Source organism: Larus michahellis, chromosome 14 (genome assembly GCF_964199755.1).
Source record: "Larus michahellis chromosome 14, bLarMic1.1, whole genome shotgun sequence".
NCBI lineage: Eukaryota > Metazoa > Chordata > Aves > Charadriiformes > Laridae > Larus > Larus michahellis.
The window spans coordinates 5,801,792-5,822,672 of record NC_133909.1 but is presented as its reverse complement, the minus strand read 5'-3'; the positions used below and the strand labels follow the sequence as shown (position 1 = coordinate 5,822,672).

Genomic DNA, 20,881 nt, shown 5'->3' with positions numbered 1-20,881 from the left:
GAGGGCTCAGCACCCACAACAGGACTTTGGGTTTTCACATGAGTGTCCTAAAGGGGTTCAAAACCGACCTGGTTTCAAATGCATTCCGATGAAAGTTCAAACTAATGAAAACGCATCACTTGTGCTCTCTGTTTCCCATAAATTACATGCTATGAATGACACACAAGCTGCCACTGAGACAATGGCACTGGACTATAAAAGGAACAGAGAGCTGTTCAAAGCTTTCATAATTTAGACCTGGTTCAGATTTTTTTAAGCTCCTTACTCTCTAGGAACCACAAAGACCTTAATTTTCTACTTAAAATCTCCATAGGGATGCCCACATTTTCTCTTGTCGTTTCTTTTCTGAGCTGGAGGATGGGTGGTCGGAACCCCCCCAGTCTCCAGCTACCCAATGGGCACAGGAAAGCACCGAGCCCACTCAGCATCCGGAGAAGGATCTGGTGCTGGTTGGGATCCAGAAATCTCTCTTTTCATCATCCCTGTTTGCAAAACCTTTTCTCACTTCCTATTCCCCTTGTATCCAAGTTGCAAGAGTTAAAAGTGCTAGTAAGAATTAGGCACAAGTAATTTAGATAAAAATTGAATCTAAATCAAAACCACTAGCTTTCTGCTCGTCTTTCTAAATAGCTCACCAGCGGTTTGGAGCAAGCTCCTATAACCAGAAAAGACTACGTTTATCACATTATCTATCCCCCTTTTTTCCCCCCAATAGAAAAAGAAGCTCCTCAGAGCATTATCCATTTGCATCAAGTGTGTACCAACATCTGCTTCCCATCAATAGCTTTTAAGTTCTGTATTCAAAGAATCTTGAGAACTTCTGGGAATGTGTGACAACTTGAATAACAAGACTGTAACTTGGCCTCCACTTCTGAACTAAAATACTATAAACTTAAACCCAGAAGGGACTGCTGCTCCTTTGTGAACTGTTAGCTAGTGCTGTATGGCAAAATTAAAATCTATTTCTTTGCTTTCAGGATGCGTGGCTGTGCCATCTTACAGCTACACCAGGCTTCCAACTAATACAGGAACACAATCCAGCGCTCCTTATCCATGATATTCCCTGAATAACCAGGAATGATAAATAGGACTGGCAAAGTACATCATGACCCATGCAGGAGACAGAAAGCCAGTGGTAACTACTTAGTTCAAGCGTTGTAAGATTTTTAGATGAGCGCTTAGCCCGTGCCCTATGGCACAACCTTTAATTACACAATCATGTTTTGCATGGAAATACTGTACATGGAAAAACATCGTTGGGTGAAATTTGGTTGTGGATTACAGAAGTCTCCTGGCTACAGGATTCTCGTCTCCTTTACTGTAGAGGTTGGAAATGCATAGCCAACGGCACAGGGAATTGGAGTAGGAAAAAATAAGGTCAAACAGCCTGACAACAAATTGCATGTTTGTATCGTAGGAAAGCCGCCCATTACTCGCTTCTCATCTTTTAGCTGTCCCAGGTGGGACATGATTTGTTGATGTTAAATTTTAAGTCCGTGTAAATTCCCACAAAGACCAACAGGATATGGTTCTACAGCTGCTATGTGCTACATGCAATGTTAAAAACAGGTCTCCTGCACTTTGAATGGGGAAACCAGTAATGCCATTTTAAATTACACTAGCACAAGACCAGCCCCTCTCAGGCAGAGTCAAAAGTAAAGATGGGCATAACAAAAAGACGCACAGGACTGCTCCTAGCTTCCATTTGCAGATTAGACAATAATCCTTCAAAAATATTTCCATGTATGGCCTTTATATCTGTACCTACGTACAAAACTGTAAGCATATGTAAGCAAAAATACACAACAAAGGCCTTATGCCCTCAATAACTTGATCTAAATTTTAATATCAAAATTGTATTTTAAATCATCTTAACTATTCCTCAATTTACCCTCTTCCTCACATGCTGTGTTATATTCTGAGAGCTGTTTTTGCTTTAGTATCTTAGAATCTTTCTAATGAACATTTCTGCGAGATGCACACTGCTGTCATTTAACCTGGCCACGTGGCAGCCTGAGCAGATGGTTACAAATTAATGAGCAGTTCTCTGACTGCATAAACGCCTCACTTCAAAGAAACCCTTCCTTTGCTACCATCTCCGGAGGAATCACTGTAGGTTAACACCAGTTTTTAAATTCCATTTTCAAAATCTGAAGGACTTGGAACCGTTAAGTTCTCCTCTGTAAGGTGTTAGATGATTGAATAGCATTAACAATACATTGCTGTATATGAAAAGTTTTACAAGCACTGATGTAATAATCCAAAAATCACCTTAATGAAAAAAAAAAACCAACAACCTACCACCCAAAACCCCACTCAAAAACCAACCAAAAACCCACTTTCATGATATCTCCACTATAATTGTCACTTTCATGCGTAAAGTTTTAAATATAGATGAAGTAGGTTTAAGGTAAATGAATTACAGATCACATATGTCAGACTGACCAAGTACAAAACTATTTAAAGATTTCTCCTTCTGGAGCACACACTATTAAAATAAATACTCTCAACTGTTAAAATATTAGACCAGAGTAGGGAACAAGAAACTATTTTTACACAGACATCACAGTAAGTTTGAATTGTTTCACAACATCAAAGAGAAAAAATGTTGGAAATAAGAGAAGTAGAACAAACCCCACTCAGAGAAAAACATGGTTAAAAAGTCAATATTTAGCCATGACCAAGACGAAACAAAAACCTGGAGAGAAAAATCAGATGAAGAATTTCAAAGAGCACTGCAAGATTAGATTTATTTTGAGAAGTCTGTGGTCATGATGTAGAGCAGGGCTGCTAGTACCTTTTATTTAAATACCTCCCCCGCTAAGCATTTTTCTTATTTTTTCCCCATTTTTATTCCTTGCTGCTTGTCTACAACAGTACCTCGTCTTTGATTAGAAAAATTCCTAGATGCCTAAAACCTTGTCTTTGGAACACAGCTGAAGTTAAAATAACTTTTCCCAGCCACCCCGAATATTAACATCTTTAACCAATCCAGCTTTATGAGAATCCCATAAAAGTCTGGGATACTACCCATGCTGGAGACCTGAAGTACGGAGGAGAACCATTTCTTCATAAAAGACAACAAACAGAAGACAGGAGAAACAGCAACAGCATAGATTCATGCAACCCTTAAAAAAAACATCTGTTGCCAAGAGATATGGGTTGCAGAAAAGAAACAGATGCACGCTGTCTAAACAAGAACAAAGACTGAGCAATGGTAACGGAAGACAAGTAAGAGGGGAAAAAAGGGTTAGCAAAACCACCCCAAACTCTCAAAATGGTTGAATACAAAGTCACTTAAACTGTGGAAGAGCTGACAAAATAAATACCAACAAACAATGTACAGATTTATTGACCAGGTATTGTTTCAAGCCTTTCTTACATTCACTTGGACTATGGAAGCTGGTGACAGGATCCATAGGTTCTGTCCTCTGCTTCAGAGTAAATGAATAAAACTTACTCTATGACATAAATACAGGATGTCTGTCTTTAACCACAAACTGACCGGGCCAGACAGCATTCAGTAAAGGTATAAAGTGTCTTAGAAAACTATTTTCATACCTGGACCAAGCAGCGGGGACCGGTTCGGCTGGGCACTTGACTGGTGCGATGGCTGAGGTTCAACCATGTTTGTGTTGATAATGGTGCTAGTGGTGGTGGTATTGGTTGTGGTACTGCTCTGAATTATAGGATTATTTCTATCCCACATGTTTACAGTCTTGTTGTTGTTGTAATTTGGGTCGCCCCAAGCTGAGGTACCATCATCGATTTCCATCTTGCGGCGAATGGACGGGGGAGATGGCTCTTCCCAGCCAGTTGCCTCACAGTTCTCTTTTTGTTTGGCTGGCACTGGCCCACCAACCCACCCTGACCCCGTCTGTTTTACAGAAGCAGCTCCTCCCCAGTTACTCACATTGTTGTCCTGGGGTTTATTAGCCCAATTTTGCTGGGGGCCTGGCTTTAAAGATTCCCCCCAACTTGTACCTGTATTAGCCTTGCTGTTTGTGCCATTTCCCCAACCACTGGTCCCAGACCTCGTGGAATCATTCCAACCAGACCCTGATCTATTGTCAGAATCCCATCCAGATCCATTCTTCTTCCCATCACCCAAGTGTCCAGGAACAGATGATGAATCTGTCCAGTCTCCACCTCCTGAAGTCCAGCTTGGATTTGATTTCTGTCCATCTCCCCAGTTTTGAGATTTGGGTTTCTGAGGTTCACCCCAGGTAGGTGATTTGTCCTCCTGATTTGCGGTCCCACTCCAAGCGTGGCCGCTTTTGGCAGCAGCAGCATTATTAACAGTAGTAGAGCTTGCTGACTCTCCCCATCCCCCTGGGCCATTTGGTGCTTTGTTGCTATTGTCTCCCCAACCTGTATTTGTTGGAACAGCTGCCGGTGGAGAGTTGACCCACCCAGATACTGAAGAGGTATTTGTACTGTTCATGATGGACCCATCGTTCTTCCCCCCTGAGTTTGAAGATTGAGTAGCTGCACAACCCCAGGCCTCTGTTCCATTGTCATTCTTTCGTTCAGACCTTGGGGACTCTTCAAATTCCCAGGCAGTGTTTTGCTTTACAGGGGTCTGTCCCCACCCCGTATTGGACAGGACCCTGGGGTCAAGGTCATTTCTTGGCAACTGAACTTGCCCTTGGTCTATCATCCCTTTGTCTCTCCTCCTGCCCTCTCCAGCCCCCTCTCTCCCGGTACTGCCTTCGTTTTGACTGCCACTGCTCTCGTTACTTCCTTCGCTAGCTGTGGTGCCAGATGCTGCAGCTTTGGCCCAAGAGTTCATTTGTTCGTTGCCCTGCTGCATGGCAGGATTCGGACTGGTAACGCTAGAGCTATCCCACCCTGTTGATCCTTTCCCATTGATGTCGCTATTGGAATGCTGGTTCGGGGGCTTGCCCCATTCACCGTTCACACCGTTACTGGTGTTCCGGTTGGGGTGGCCCCAAGCTCCAGAATGCATACTACCGACGCCGCCGTTGCCGCCGCCCCTGCCCCACGCTAGTACCCCAGGACCAGACGGAGGCCCCGAATCCCACGCGCTCGCTCCATTTCCTTCCTTTTGCACAGCACTGCTGGATCCATTTTGTTTAGCACTTAATGCTGAGTTCACAGTGTCTCCATTCCCCTGACTGAACCCAGAATTGCTGTTTCCTGTGGCAGGATTACCTGGGGACATGCCCCACACTGAACTGCCCATTCCTTCACCACTGCCCCCGCTGACTTGAGAAACCGATGTTCCGTTAGCACCAGGAAGGCCTTGCAGGTGGGGCGGGATGATGGCCCCCATACCAACAGCCATCCCCCAGTTCGGCAGTCCATTTGTCTGCATTGCATTGATAGGGTTTGGTGAAGAGTTCATGGGGTTAGTGTTATTTGGTCCATCAGTGTTAAGGTTCTGAGGTTGTACGCTGAAAGACACATTCTGAGAAGTGGACGTTTGTGGTTCTGTGCTCTCTTGCGGCAGCAAGTTTCCCCAAGCACCTAAGGTGCCTGTTGGGTTCCCATTCTGGTTGCCCATGTTCTGACCTATGGCACTGACTGGACTGCAAATACTGGAAGGGTTGCCTGCTCCCACAGTTCCTTCATGTCCAAGTACAGGCCAGGCAGCTGGATTGGCATTAGGGTTAAGGTTAAGATTAATGCCAGCATTCGAGTTGGAAGCACCCCAGCAGTTCTGACTTCTACCATCTCCCATCATGTTGTCCATCTTTCCATCCCCACCGCTGGCAGAGCAGTGGGCTAGGCCAGAGCTGGAGCCCGCAGCCACCGCCCACACTCTGGCCGAGTTGCCGTTACCGTTTGCTCCACCAGCTCCAAGGGCACTCTGGTTAGAAGTGCTTTGGACGAGTGCTCCGTTGGCGCCATTATTGCCATTAGTTTTCTTTGTATGTCCAGTGAAGTTGCCTTGGGCACTCCCTGTAGCCATGCTACTGTTCTCTGAGCCACAGTTGGAGGCAGAGTCAGTGTCTGTAGTACATTCTGAGGCAGACTCAGTCTCGGCTCCGGTAATGGAAGGCCACGCTTCCTTGTCAGTCCTGTCTATTATCACTTTATCCCAGCTGCAGTTGCCTTCACTCCTGAAAGTGGGCTGCTGTCCCCAGTGGGAATTCTCATAATGGTCTCCCAATCCACTGTGGCTGAGATCTGAAAGGATCCAACAAGGTTCAAAGTGAGTTCAAGCACTGCAAAAGCCCTCCATTAACTACTATTTTACATTGCTAGTAACAACACCGCGTTCTGCTAAAATTTAGAGTACATTCTCTAACATAATACAGCAATTTTCCTCACTACAATAAAGCACGATGCTCATATTTAGTTGGGTTTTTTTTAATCTGGCAAAACTCTGGATTAAAATAATGGAACAATTCAGCTTTGGAACAGCACAACAAAAGTGTTTTGTATCCCTTAGTATACTGGTAAAAATAAGCAGCGGGCAATAAATAAGAATAGCAATTACACTAATCTACGTGAAAAATCTAAAAAGCTAACTTGGAAAAAACACAGAAGAATATCTAGCAAACTCTTACCATTTATTTTGACTCAATTCTGATTCTTCAGAGAAACACAAAGGAAGAGCATCCAATAAAAAATGTAAAATGTCTGTCTGCCATTAGATACTACATCCACACCCACATCACACTCAACACACTAAATTCATACCGCATTTAGGTTTTCAACCCTTCCTGTAAATAAAGGAACAAATACGGACAGCCATCTTCACTACTCAGTGTCAATTTTACTTTTAAACAGCACTTACACTTTAGCAGAGAACTCGGGCATTTCTAGATAACAGGCAGTTTTGTCAAGAAACTTATCTCTTAAAGGATTTACATGTGGTTTAAACATCCTTTTGCACTTCCACATACGGTCCAATTTCCCCCCCAAACCAATGAAAATCAATGTTACGATGTGCAGGTACTCAGAAGATGGACTTTTCAGAGCATCTCCCACATTCTCAAAGACAGACATTAATCCAAAAAATTAAACAAAAGCTCTTGAGCATCTAACTGCTTGCTAGGGCACGAAGTAAAACTGGAAGACACAACACTTCCCATGCTAAGAACTCAAGCTTAGGTAAAGTTTTTGCATTTACTTTCTATCCCGATTGCTCCCTACAAGATTTCTAGTACAGATTACTCCTGTTAGTTTCTTTTGATGGGAATTTTACAGCAAGTAATTCAGTCTGATCCTAGGGCTATGTACTAGGGACCATCTGCAGAACAGTTCCTCTTAACTGCTTTTCAAAATAAGGGACAAAAACGCATATACATAAGTTAGAAATTATGGATGTCAACTGTAAATCTGCAGAAGTAAGACTTTTATTTTTTATGATTTGAATAAGAAGAGTATTTTGTGGGGAAGACGGATTCAACAAACCTCCCAAATAAGCTGTTAACAGTGGATGCCTGATATGTATTAAATTAAATCACAAATATTTTGGTGTAATTAGCTCCTCTAACTGCCTTCAATTAGAGGTGTTCTAATACTGCAAAGTAAGAATTGTCCCAAGAATAAAAAAAGCTCTCCCTCTTTGACAAAGTCTTCTTATTCACACATTTCACCTGTAGCTTTTTGAGAAAGGGGGCGGGGGGACAACTTGGTTGCCTCATGAAGATTTATCAAGATAAAGAAAGAACACACTAAACCAGGACAGGCTGCATCTCTCCCAGTTTGTTTTTTTCAAAAAAAAAACTGAACCAATTGAAGCAAGACTATGAATGCTAGAGAAATGGAAGGGACAACAGTCTTAGCTCACTGCCTGTCATCTAGCCTAGCATTTCACAGAAGGAACTAAATAATTGACACGTGTATGAGAAATCCAGAAGAGAATATGAAAAGAGCCACTTGGATTTACCTGGATACTCTCCCCTACATGCAATGGCTGGAAAGGAAGAAAGCATCATGTTATTCCCAGATAAAGCTGAGCGGTTACATTACAGAGCTAAGGAAGGAAGGAGGTTGAAAATGTACCTGATAATCTAGGTTTGCTACACAGGTGTTAAATAGAGACCAGAATCCCTGATAAGACGTGCAACGGAAAAGGGAGCCTTGTGAAATGACTTTAAAAAGGTCAACAGGGTCAGGAAAATGAGCCAAGCAGCGTTCTTAGCAGAGTAGGAACGAACAAAGAAAAAAAACACAGCGGCAGTCCGGGTCAGAAGATAAGAGGTTGAGGCAACCAAGGAATCAGATAAGAGGAGTTACACAAGGTTTTTTTCAACACTGTGGGTGGTGAGATTCGGCACTACATTTCAGACATGACAGAAGATTTAAAAGTGGCTTGAAATAAAATCCAATAAAAAGGTCTTATCAAAGCCAAAACCTAAGCTACATATGGAAGTGCCTGGGAGAACGGTGGTGCTGCCCAGGGCATGCCAGAGTCCAAGGTTTGTGAAAAAGGATCAAGACCACAGTGCAAGACGTCTCAATATTCACAAAAATGGCACTAGGACCTGACACAACCAAAAGAAAGGCAGCTGCTTGTTTAATCTTCTTCTTTCTGCTCTCCCCCAAAGATGGTGGTTAAAGCAATGCTTAAGTTTGACAGAACTTGGAAGACAGGAAGTAAAGAGAATGGTGGGAATGGAAAAGGAAGATGACAAAACAGCTTATAAAGACTCCTGAGAGCAGGGAGCAAAACTATTCGTTAAATAAGATACTAGTATTTTGAAGAGCAGTCAGACAAACAACGAAAAAAATATTATGAGGGGGGAGAACTATAAAAACCAAGAGATGACCACGTTAAAAGTAGAATATAGCCAAGTGCCCCTGCTTGGATAAGCACATCGACTCCAGACAGTATCACACCGGGTCCGTTTGGCTCGGAAGCAGCAGACGCAGCTCAAACCCCTTTGCCTTTCAAGGCTTTGCAGCTCCAGGATTGCTCCCTTTGGTGTACCACCAGCAGAGTTCCTTTCCCTGAGATTCAGATTACAACCTCAACAACAACCACTGGCTAATCTCAAAGTGGTTACTTTGATAGGGATTACAATAATTTTTTTAGGTGACATAAAACAAGCAAGCAGCTTATTTTACGCCCACCTTGAGCAGCAGTGTCCCTGCACTGGAGGCAGCGGGACCACACTGGCACCTTTCACACATCATAAATTCAAAAAAAAGTGCTAAAAGAGAGACATGCAAGAACGTTACGTAGTGTGGAAATAGTTACTGCAACAATTGGTTCTAATACCAAAGGCTGCTGCTATGAAACTTGAAAGAAACAGGACAGATAAAAAGAATGAAAAAAAAATTCATAATATAAACAGAAAAGCTGCAAAAACTGTGACTCTGCTGCTGGACAAACATAACAGAGTTCGAGCACAGAACTGATCCTGAAGAGAGGACTTTTTACATTCCTGTCTCTAGAAGCAAATAACCAAAATATATTTTTCCATTTTCTCTAGAGTAAATGGAGTTCATTCCTATAAATTAAATAACTAGTAATACAATCCTAATTGATCCATAAGGACTTTTGGGAAACATTTGGGAAAAATAATGGAAACAAAATATTTTATACGATTAATCTAGAGAATTTTTTGTTAGTTTGAGCAGTTTTTTTGAACACATAGATTTCCTCCAACTTTTTAGGAAACCAACTCTTCAGAGAAATTGCAAATTTTCAAAGCTGTTAAGACTGAAATGGGAAATCCACATAAAAAATTCTTAAGAATCAGTTCCTTTTTATTTATGCAAAGATCAGAAATAAAAGCACTGCAGTCCACCAGAAGCATTTCCATCCTTCCTCTGTGAACTGAGCAAAGATTTTGAACGAAGCATCAGGAACAGGAACCACAGGTATTTTATGTTACCAAACCCTAGTGCTGGCACACTGCAAAGTGAAAGTGATTTTTAAATTACTACTTTGTGTTTGGAAATTTTAATTATGCATCCTTTATAAAATATCATTCCTTTTATCAACAATATTTCTTCAGCAATCAGGAAGGACAAATTAATATAATCCCATGAATAACAGCTCAAATTTGCTTTAAACATAACTTCTGTCAAATTGCCATCATAGATGCCACCTGAAAAACGCAGAGCTTCCATCAGTGTTACCAAGAGCATGAGGGTTTGGGTTTGGTTTTAAATAACACCCTTAATGGGATGGGAGGAGCTTGCTGGTGTTATTCTTACTTTACCCAACATACTTTACCAACTTCAATTTAGCACTTATAAAAAATAGAAACCAGCTTTGGCTGTGTTTGGTAATGAAGATGAATAATTAGTTGCAAAAATCAGTTCAGTGTTTACATAGATTACAAATCTAAAAGTATGAGTAGAGTGAAATGAGAGAAGCTGTTGCAGGCATTTCTTAGAAAAGCAAAATACTCTGCCTGCACAATCAGTTTACCCAAAATTTCAGTCCTCCTCTGAAAATGTTATTTACAATAATATTTCTTTTCATTTTATTCACTTGCATTAAAAGTAACTGCATCTTCATAACTTCCATTGCAGTGATTAGTTCGAATGCTGCACAGTAAAATTATGCATCCTGAACTAAAATATAGCATTCAGCGGATTTAGGAACCAAAGCGTGAAGACGGTGAGAAATGGCAAAGCCTGCCATAAGCTTCTAATGAGAACCACATTATTAGCAAGTTTTACATATCTAATTTTCAATCAGATCTAATAGCGACTCCCTCTCTTGTTACTAGCTTTATTTTTTCAATTTGTATTAGTCAGCGGAACAACACCAACCAGATTCATTGGCTCGCCCTGTCCTGCCCAAAGGAGAGATTACAGACCACGCTGTTCTCTGCTTTGACACGCAGAAGAGAAAAACCCCAAAGGGCAGCGACAGCCCTACTGGGGATTTTACTTGTCACACAAAGGTTAGTGATTCTGAGTAGGAAGTCGAGAAAAAATGGCAGATTATTTTCTCTCCCAAAAAGAAACTGTTTTCATTTCAACATAAGCAGACCTTTAAAAGACTACACATGAATTTTTCTAAATCTGAATTAAATAGGTATCGCCAGAAATACTTTAAGTGCTCGATCACATGCAGGCTAATTTCATAAAAGGAAAGATGACACAAGCATCTGTTCTGAAGAACAAAACATAATAAAGTAGAAAATCTGGGCATTGTAGTGCTAATATTTCAGGTTACCTGCCACATGCAGCTCTCTGCGTACGCTGTCTGAGGCTGAGCACAAATTTGAAAACTGTCATCTCCGAAGCTAACTTACTACAAGTCTCACAGCTGTCAGGAAGCTGAAATCTCGAATAATGGACATAATGTAGAACGACCGAAAAGAGATGGAAGCATCGAATAAAGCAGCTTTATTTATTTTCAAACTAACCCATAGTTAAGTACACAAGTGGGAAAGCTTGTTACCCTGTTTTAATTTTCTGCACTACGACATTAAAATGTAGTTCCTCTCCTCTAATGCCGAAAGCTTTTAAATGCATTAAGAAAACAAGCAAAAATAAACAACATTTTGCATTGTTAGTAGAGATTCCACTCAACGCCACCTCTCCAAAACAAAAGCAGCAGTAGAAAACACCGAAATAATCGCATTTTTTCTGCTCGGTGCAACATTATCTTTAGCAAAGCAGCTCCCTGCGAAGACGCCATTTTATCAAACCTGAAACGCAGCCAAAAGCTGCGGACGCTGCGCTGCTGCCGCTCTCGGAAATGTTATGTAATAAATTGATTTACCAGACGCAGATGCTATTTTCTCAGGGTTAGGGTTTCTTTCTCTTTTTTTTTTTCTTTCCTCTTTTTGGCTCTAAAAAAGGGCTGACGGGTAATAAAATACCTGAAGAAAGGAGCCGCCCAACCATCCTAGGAGACGCTACATTGTGTGCAGAGCTGTTTCTGCTCCTGCATCTACGTTCGCCGGGGCTCTCGGCTTCAATATGTCGGCTGTGTACAGTGTGAGCCTCATCCTGTAGAGCTGCCAAGAAAATCTCTCGGTGCAAGCGTGCGCCCAGACGACCTGTGAGCTCGGCCGGGCCTCGGTGGCGCTGGCAATACAGCCCGCCTCCCCCTTCCCTTCACGCCGCCACTCGAGGTGAAGGTATCGACAGAGTGGGATTTTTAAGCTTTGATTATCTAATTGCAGCTGACACTAAACCGGATCTTCCTTCCTCTTTAAATTCTTTCAACTGTCACAAAACATTTTCACTTCAGGACCCAGCTACAATTAGCAGCCAGCGCTGCTTTTGAAAGTCAGCCAAGACACGACGCGGGCAATGCCGAACGCCTGCCCCAACAGCAGCTCCTGCCTCCTTCTGCCTGCCCCAGCTCCTGCCTGCAGCTCCTGCCTGCTCCAACAGCAGCTCCTGCCTCCTCCTGCCCCAGCTCCTGCCTCCCACCTGCCGCTCCTGCCTCCTCCTGCCTCCCCCAGCTCCTGTGTGTAGCTCCTGCCCCCTGCCTGCTGCTCCTGCCTGCCCCAGCTCCTGCCTGTAGCTCCTGCCCCCTCCTGCGTGTAGCTCCTGCCCACCCCAGCTCCTGCCTGTAGCTCCTGCCCCTGCCTGCCGCTCCTGCCTGCCCCAGCTCCTGCCTCCTCCTGCCTGTCCCACCTCCTGCCCCACCAACAGGGCGAGCAGCAGCCCCAAGTCCCAGCTGTATATTGGCGCGCTGCCAAGCCCTTAATGACTTCCCTGCCTCTATCTAAAAAAGATCTAAGTGGCAAACATGGGAGCACATTAATCAAAGGCGCTGGTGTTTATCAAGGCAGAGAACAACTGCCCCAGACAACCCAGTGTGGATCATGGCGATTCTGCCTCCTGCGGAAGGGCACCGACCGTATTTGAACACCCGCAGGCACTGGTTCCATTCTTTCCATCAACACACAGAGTGTGAACAGAACGGGGGGCAGCTTAATATTTTCAGCACCTAAATACCATCACAAATTCGTGGACTTTTATCAAGGCATATAAACAAATCTCATACTTACAGTATGTCTAATACACACCTTTACAATTATCTCCCCTTCTCACCTCCTTGCTCTTCCTCCTCCTCCCATCTGCCCCAAATACATATTAATTCCACAGTAAATGGAGCACGTTTAAAATTTGCCGTTTCAATTCTTGTCAGGTGTGCCCATTTGAGCAGTTTCACCCTTCTGCACCGGCTCGCACACAACTGATGTCTCTTTAAACTTTGGCTGCATTCTCAGAATTGCTGCCACTTCACTACCAGAGCACAATCGCTGCTGCTATTCTTGGCTCAAGAACTATTCCACTAAAGTACTCCTGAAAATAGTTGGTTTCCTTCTGAAGACATTTATTCCCTGTTTCTTTGCAATGGCCTCTGAATAGTGGACGGGTTTAACCTCATGATGAATGACAATCAAATCTGTTTGGTTTTGTTTCCATTCAGAAAACTATTTCAAATGCAACCTCAAACTAAGCTTGAGAGTCAATTTTGCAAATCTTTAAAGTGAAAATATTGTTGCAGTTTATTACATTCCTTTAATACCAGCTATACATGACTGAAATTTCCATTAGTTAAAATGGTACGTCAAAACCGGAAGATATAAGATATATTCCCGTGTTCCTTGCATTTTTCTTATTAATAACATAAACGTTGAATCACAGAATGGTTTGGGCTGGAAGGGACCTTAAAGCTCACCCAGTGCCACCCCCTGCCCTGGGCAGGGACACCTCCCACCAGCCCAGGTCGCTCCAAGCCCCGTCCAGCCTGGCCTTGAACCCCTCCAGGGATGGGGCAGCCACAGCTTCTCTGGGCAACCTGGGCCAGGGGCTCACCACCCTCACGGCAAAGAATTTCTTCTTAATGTCTAATCTAAATCTCCCCTCTTCCAGTTTGAGGGTACTTCCTTGTAATCAACTTCAATTTAGGGAGGGAGGTACTTATCAAGGGCACAAAATCAAGGGCACATGTTTACTGGCGAGGGGTATGTAGGAAGGCAACACAGAATGCCAGGGAAGAGTCAGAGCCCACACCAAAACCTGGGTGCAAAACGAAGCGCAGCTTCCACTCCAGCCTGTGCTGGCCGAGAGCGACTGCTCCCTTCCACGCACCCCATCCTGTAGCAGCCTCAACAGGGCACGTGTCTTGATAAATCTGAAATCTTTATAGATATCTGAAGACTAAAAAAATGGGATTTGAGAGATTATGCAGAGCACTCACCTGATCTAAGCAACCATTCCTGTTACGCACTAAGTGACATTTGCCCAACACACCAAGGAAGCCCTCCAGCAACAGAGACTGCACATCCCCACGTGCTCTCTCTCACTTCTTAAGATAGCTTTGATACTGGCACGTTTTTCCTAATGTCTAACCTTAAATCTTCCTTGTTGAAATTTAAATCCATTATATTCTATCTGATCCATCACAGGTATAAAGATCATATCCTTTTCTTCCTTGCAGCAGCCACTTAGGTATTTCTGCATTTCCAATTCCAGTCCTCCTTCGACTCAGCAGCTCCAATTCCTTCACTCTTTGCAAGGCTTACTCTCAAGGTCTCTACTCATTCCTCTGAGCTTCTTCCAGCTGGTTCCCTTCCTTCCGAAGGCACAGTAGCCCACACTGGACTCAACATTCACAGGCCTTACCAGAAGTGCCTCACGGGAAGCAATACTGTTTATATCCCTCAGTATGTCTGTCATCTTTTCAACAATGTGACACCATTAATCTGGTTTACCCTGTGACCAACTCCAGATCCATTTTTGCAGCGTGATACTCATGTAACCCTATTTGTGTACAGAGCTGCTCCAGCCAAAATAAAGAACCTGTTCCTTTTCTTTCTTATTCGTTTAAATATTTTTGTCACCACTATTCCATACTGCAGATTTTGTCTTCCAGTTGCCTTGCACTCTTCTCCAGCTAGGTATCATTCAAAAATTTAATGAAGACTGCTGTTTATAGCTGAAAGACTGATGCAAATATCAAAGAGTACGAATTTGCACTCTCACTCAAAACATTCTCATTTTGCCAGTAAGGATTACTCTCTGCCTACAGCTTCCTGAGCGGCTCTGACACTTCTTACAATAGTTTCGTCTTATACTTCCCAATTATTTATACCACCACACATCCATCATGCAAAAGTCTTCTGGGGCACTATCAAATGCTGTAGGAAGTTGACATTTCCCTCCCGTTTTGCAGTGCCTGTCGCACTGCTGGCAGGCGACTACTGTCCTTTGGCACCACCTGCTCTCCACAAACCCATCTTGGCTCTGGACTTCTCCCTTGTAAAGTTCTAAATGCACAGAAATAGCTGCTTTGGTTATTTTTTTCTAGTCTTCTAGCAGATTACTCTAATCTGTAATTCCTCCATTTCTCCTTTCTCATCTTTTAACATCAGTTGGTTTATTTCCTGTTTTGGAGTTCTCACACTCTGAAAGAATGCCAGTGGGACAGACTGCGCCAGCCCATCCTCAGTGCAGGCTACCATGAATTTCATCACTTGCAGACAGTTGGAAACATTTTATTTCCTTACGTACCCTAACTCACTGTAGTCTTAGTTCCAAGTCAATCATCAGTTTACAGATGAAGGGAAAAGGCATTTAAAGTATTCTTGATGCCATCTATCCGTGGTTCTCCCTGTTGAACATCAGGCCAGTTCCACTGGCCTTCCTTTTACTACTGATGGACTCGGAAAGCGTTATCTTTTTGTTCTTTGGGTTTTCCCCTAATGGCTAGAAACTTCTTTGTTCGTTATTTGTTTCTTGTAGTTTCGTACCCGAGCTGAGTAAATTCAGCTTTCTGATAATTTTCACATGATGTTACTCCTTTTCTGCACTTCCCAAGGATCAAACACTTATTTCCCAGTCATTTTGACCTTAGTTAGTTGCTTCCTACCTTTTACTTCCCCACCATCAGAGACAGATCCTGCTACTCAGTCTCTTCACATGCTTTGTCAGAAAACTGCCACCTGCACAGTTTAACAACTTGCCAGACTCTCTGTCTCCTGACCATGTTTCCCCTGACCCGGGCAGATCATGTACTGACTAGACCAAAGCCACAAAGTCATCTGTAGTGAAGCCAGAGGTAGGACACAGGTCTACTGATTCCAGAGCAAAGGCAGTGGCCTTTGACTCATGACGTTTTTGCACAGCTCCACTCTTTGAAAGTAAGGCCAGCAAAACTATAAAGGCATCTCAGTTATTTATCCTTTTACAGATTTCTATTTTTCCTTCTCCCGGTGAAAAATTCTAATCACTGTCAAATAGATTTGAAGCAGCAGATTTATTTTTCACGGTCTGCTGCCTGATGTCAGATAACATACACAATACAGAAAAATTCATTCCAAAGATCAGTTTACTGATGAGTTTCTACCATCATTTTTCATTCATAATGCCTGTATTTGTGCTACATAGCGGTTGCTATTTCTCTATCTATATTCCAAGCATTATATGGAATTTTTTAAAATTTACATGGGAAACAAAACCCTTTACTAGCCGAGACTCACCTCTCTCAGAGGTGCATTTCAGAGATGTCCATCCCTGAGGAGTACATCCAGACAGTACCTACTGGCTAGATCCCATCTCCATGTTAACTGCTACATTTTCATCCTTGTACGATGTTTTTTTTTAAACTTCCTTTTGTCTAAACGTATACCTGTCACTAGTGACCTTTGGTAACGCTGCCCGATTTCCAGGGACACGTACCAGAACAAGCACTACCAAACACTAAACAAAGCCCTGAGGAACAAAACGAGAAGAAACAAACATAATCACCACTCATGCAAGCCCTGGTGGTACCTGAACATCCCTTTACAACACTAATTAGATGAGAATATTGGCAAAAGATGTAATTGAAACAAATTCTGGTAATTTCCTTTTTTTTTTTTTCTTTTTTTTTTTTTTTTTTAAACGAATGGCATAACATTAAATTTGACCCCACTCACAGGAAAACTTTACATAGCCACACTGGAGAAATGTTGTGGATAGTGATGAGCTGTAGTGAACTGCTTTGCAAATAACGGACAACACCTAGTCGAGTGACGTAAAAACCGGAAACTGTTACGAGTTTTACTGCAGATAAGCGTTATGTGTTTGCTATACAGAGTTATCTTCTACAGAAGCAGTAGGAATAGCCAGTTCTTGTGTTTACAATGAAACATCACCATGCTAGTTCCTTCATTCAAGATCAACAGCCACGATACCAAAATGAACATCTTCCAGGTATTATGCAGCACACTTTTATAAAGTGTATTTGCTATAGATACACAAAGAAAGTGTTCAAACAAAGTGAATAAATACACTATCCAATCCTTGACTTTTACTTTATAGCGTTTAGTGTTTTAACTATTACATATGGAAAACACTGCTTACGGAAGATCCAGAATAAATGAATTTCTAAAAAGTTTCTGGTTTGAATTCTGTAACTTTCCAACTAAAAGCAAAATCACAGTAATGTTTTGCCAGCAAAGATGTTCTGCTAGTGGAATTACAGAATATGGGCCCAAAGAGATGAAATTCAGCAAATCATTTCCATAAAGGCAGTTTTCACATGTGCTTTATTTGTCAAAAATCGGCCTGTTTGCCATGCCTGCAGGAAATCAAGCTAAATCTTATTTCAAACTTTCGAAATGAGACTTTATTCATACACTAGAGAACTACTTTTGCATATATATGCCTTACCTACAGTCATCGCTAGGTACAATAAGCTGAACCGGGCAGTTGTTCAAACGTGTATTTAGCATGAAGGTCACTACCACTTTGCTAGATCTGATGAAACAATTGTACGTCAAAGCTTATCTGTGTTTTCCAAATATATTGACTGGTTTTAGAAGAAGTATTATCTCTCCCTAAAACTTTTCTCCAAATTTGACTTTACAACCGTGTAAAATTGCCCTAGTAGAAGGAACTCTAAAATAACCCACAGTTGAAGGATTGGATGTTTAAAATCACTATTGTCAGACATGATGTTAACAGTAAGCATTCTTCCTCAAAAAATTATCAAAAGAAAGTTAACACAAACAGATTTATAAGAAGAGTTAACCTGCCACACAATGGCACTCAGCGTCTTCCAACTGCCCACAACACTTACTTCAGCATGCACATACCATTGCTACAAGCATAAATATGCAAACTGCAGCTAAAGAAATCTCGAAAGATGAAATAAAACTTCCAGCTTCATAGAAAAAAGTTCAGCACAGAATCTGGCATCAACCCACAGCAGGAAAATAAATCTCTGGAACAGCTGTCAAATTCTCACTTGCCAGAAAACAACAGATAAAACAAATTTAACCCTTCAGTTTCCACACTGCTCGTGTGTTCTCCCATTTTGACCACTGCATTAATTACTTGCTTTCATTTCTTTTTAGACTTTGGAAACATATGTTGCAGATCTGTTCCACAAAATACTCTACTCGCCAATACAAAAGAAGTGCAGCAGTTTCATCGTGACTCCTGCAGGACATGGTACATTTCTTTTGCGTTGATGGATGTTGGTTTCACGTTGCTGAATTGCAGAAAAGTGAAAGGCATCTTCAAAAAAACCTGATTACTTCTTTTGATCTTTGTTCTTATAATCATCAAACACACAGTGGTTGCCTGGAGACTCCTATACAAACTTCATAATTTGTAAAGAAACAAAGAAGGATATATTACTTGTTATTTTTAATCTCCCATGGTAGTTTCCAGAAATTACCTTGATTCTTTTAGATCATATGGCAAAAGGATCGTTCCCTCAATGCCTCACAACATAATGAGGGAAGTTAACTATTCACCACATTTATAGGAGTTAGCTGACAAAATGGGGAGGGAAGAGATAAACAGCTCCATCTTTTAAGTAAAAATAACAAACTAGACTAGATGTTTAGAATACTGCTCATAAATTACAGGTACAGCTTTCCTTCAGTGTAATCCTGCAAAGGATTACAGAAGGGGCACGTTAAGAACAAGCTTTGTAGCTCAAGTGAAAAGTTCCAGACAAATAACTATTCCACAGAAACTGCTCTAAAGTACTACAGAAAATAGTTTCATAATAGTTAACAATGAATAAGAGACTGTTTTCAAGCGGTAAGATTTCTAAAATATTCTAGGCAATTTGAAATGTTTTAATTTATTCTCTTAACAGTTTGCCTAGTTAATGTTTTACAGATTACCTTAAGAGAGAAACAAAAATCACTACTCTCATCCACTTCACTGATCTTTCCAGATGATAAACCTGACAAAGAATATATTAGTGGTCATTAATTCCCACTTCCCTTACATTGGTAGAACAGCCTTTTTAATTCATGACATTGCGGTTAGAGTTCTGATAAGTATTTTGGATAGGCCAAGGCAGTAGATAACACAGACTGCTGATAAGACAATAAAGAGATAAATTGTGTGATTTTTACAGTGGAGAGGCTGGCAGTGCCTCTCTAACAGCCTCCCTTGTATCCAGGTACGTACAAATAGGGCCTGGAAGCAACGTGGTTGCATAATTTCAAGTTAACGATGAAGGAATATGATCCTATAAAAAGAAAAGCTACAGATATGAATTTCCATTAAGCGTCTTCTGGATACAAGATGCTAGCTTACAACGATCCTGGCTCCTTGATTAATACCAGGTCATCCATCAAAAGAAAGTTACTATTATTCATCAGGAATCTAAAGCAGCCACATACGGAGACTCGCTTGGGCAGAACCCAGCACAGGTCTGACAAGCTCTGGTTAGGCAACCAGCTCCCCAGAGAGGGAGAAACCCTTAGCACTGATGTGTTATCCACTGTCTCTAGACTTTGAAGACGTCTGGTAACGTTCATCTCAAGAGTGATCAATGATCACTTTTCTACAACGCAGATGCTGTTCAGACAGACAAAATTCCTGTTTATATGTGGATCAGGCACAGACACCGACTCTCTGCTGAACAACTTTGATTATTTCGGTTCTTCGCTTCCCCAGATAACTTTTACTTGCGAAGACTCTAGTAAATTAAATGCCCAGCAAAACAGAAACAGACATTTAAAGGAATACAGTTCCTGCTGATGATAAAAGGAGAAAGGCAAAAAGTTTCCTTCTGACAACGTATTGCTCAGTCAGGATCCTCATTTTTAAAATTCTCGATTTTCCTATTCACAAAAATATGATCCGGTTTCAATTAAATTTCATGGAAAATTCATGACTTAAGTGCTGGAGGTTTTCAGGATACTGAATCCCAACAAGGCTAATAGTTACTCAAATCCTAATAGCTGAGATGAAAAGGTTTTGGCCTTCCCTGAATACTCCTCTTGCTGCTTTGCTCTTTATGCTTGTCAAGGTGAAGATGAAGCCAGTATGAGAGACCGAATGAGAGCGTATGTATTTCATGGCTACAATGGTCTCTCGGGAGTGAGATATCTCTACTCCCGCCTCGGCCTCACAGGGCAGCCAGGCACACAGCTGTCCTGGTTATAAACTGAGCGAGATAGAATCATTTTTTTCTCCTGCTACTGTTTGTAGTTAGTAAATGAACTGATGCTCCACCTGCTGGAAAGAGAACTAACTGAGCTCTTAATCTGACGGTGTTCAGCAAGTTCTTTCTCCGAGGAAGGTGCAACCATTAAAGTCTCAAAACACAACCTCCTGCTGTCAGCAGACAAAAAAGTAGCCAAGGATTCTCTTCTCTTCCCTGCTCCAAGAACTGTCCACAGATTTTCAGGTGCCTTTGAAAGCTTTTGTTTTGACTTTACATAAACAACAACCTGACAATTTTGACTCTGCAATGACTGCCTTCAAGTTATACTTTTGCTAAGAATTTCATATGGGTTAACTTGTTTTGTGCAATATGGAATACAATATGAAGAGGAAAAGCTGCTGCAGTCGTCCTCCCATTTGTACTAGCTTTTACTGTATTCTGAACTTTTCCAACAGTGACAGTAAAAAAGCAAACTAATTCAACAGTGTAAAACATCTGCTGATAGTTGCCAGGCTGACAAACTACAGAAACAAGTGCTTATTTTATACAGCAAGTTAAAATAAGAATCAG

The 20,881-nt window shown here is 41.8% G+C and overlaps 1 protein-coding gene across 20 annotated transcripts in view; it reads right to left on the bottom strand.

Moving 5' to 3' along the window:
* TNRC6C (trinucleotide repeat containing adaptor 6C) overlaps positions 1 to 20,881 on the bottom strand; it is a 104,413-nt gene that overhangs the window by 33,681 nt on the left and 49,851 nt on the right. For 19 of the 20 annotated variants that reach the window (XM_074608062.1, XM_074608068.1, XM_074608064.1 and 16 more), the window contains exon 5: positions 3,562 to 6,153. In XM_074608062.1, coding sequence (XP_074464163.1) covers positions 3,562 to 6,153 — 2,592 coding nt within the window. Of the gene's footprint in view, positions 1 to 3,561; positions 6,154 to 11,768; positions 12,310 to 20,881 lie in introns of those variants that run through there. The other variant, XM_074608081.1, reaches the window with a different exon arrangement.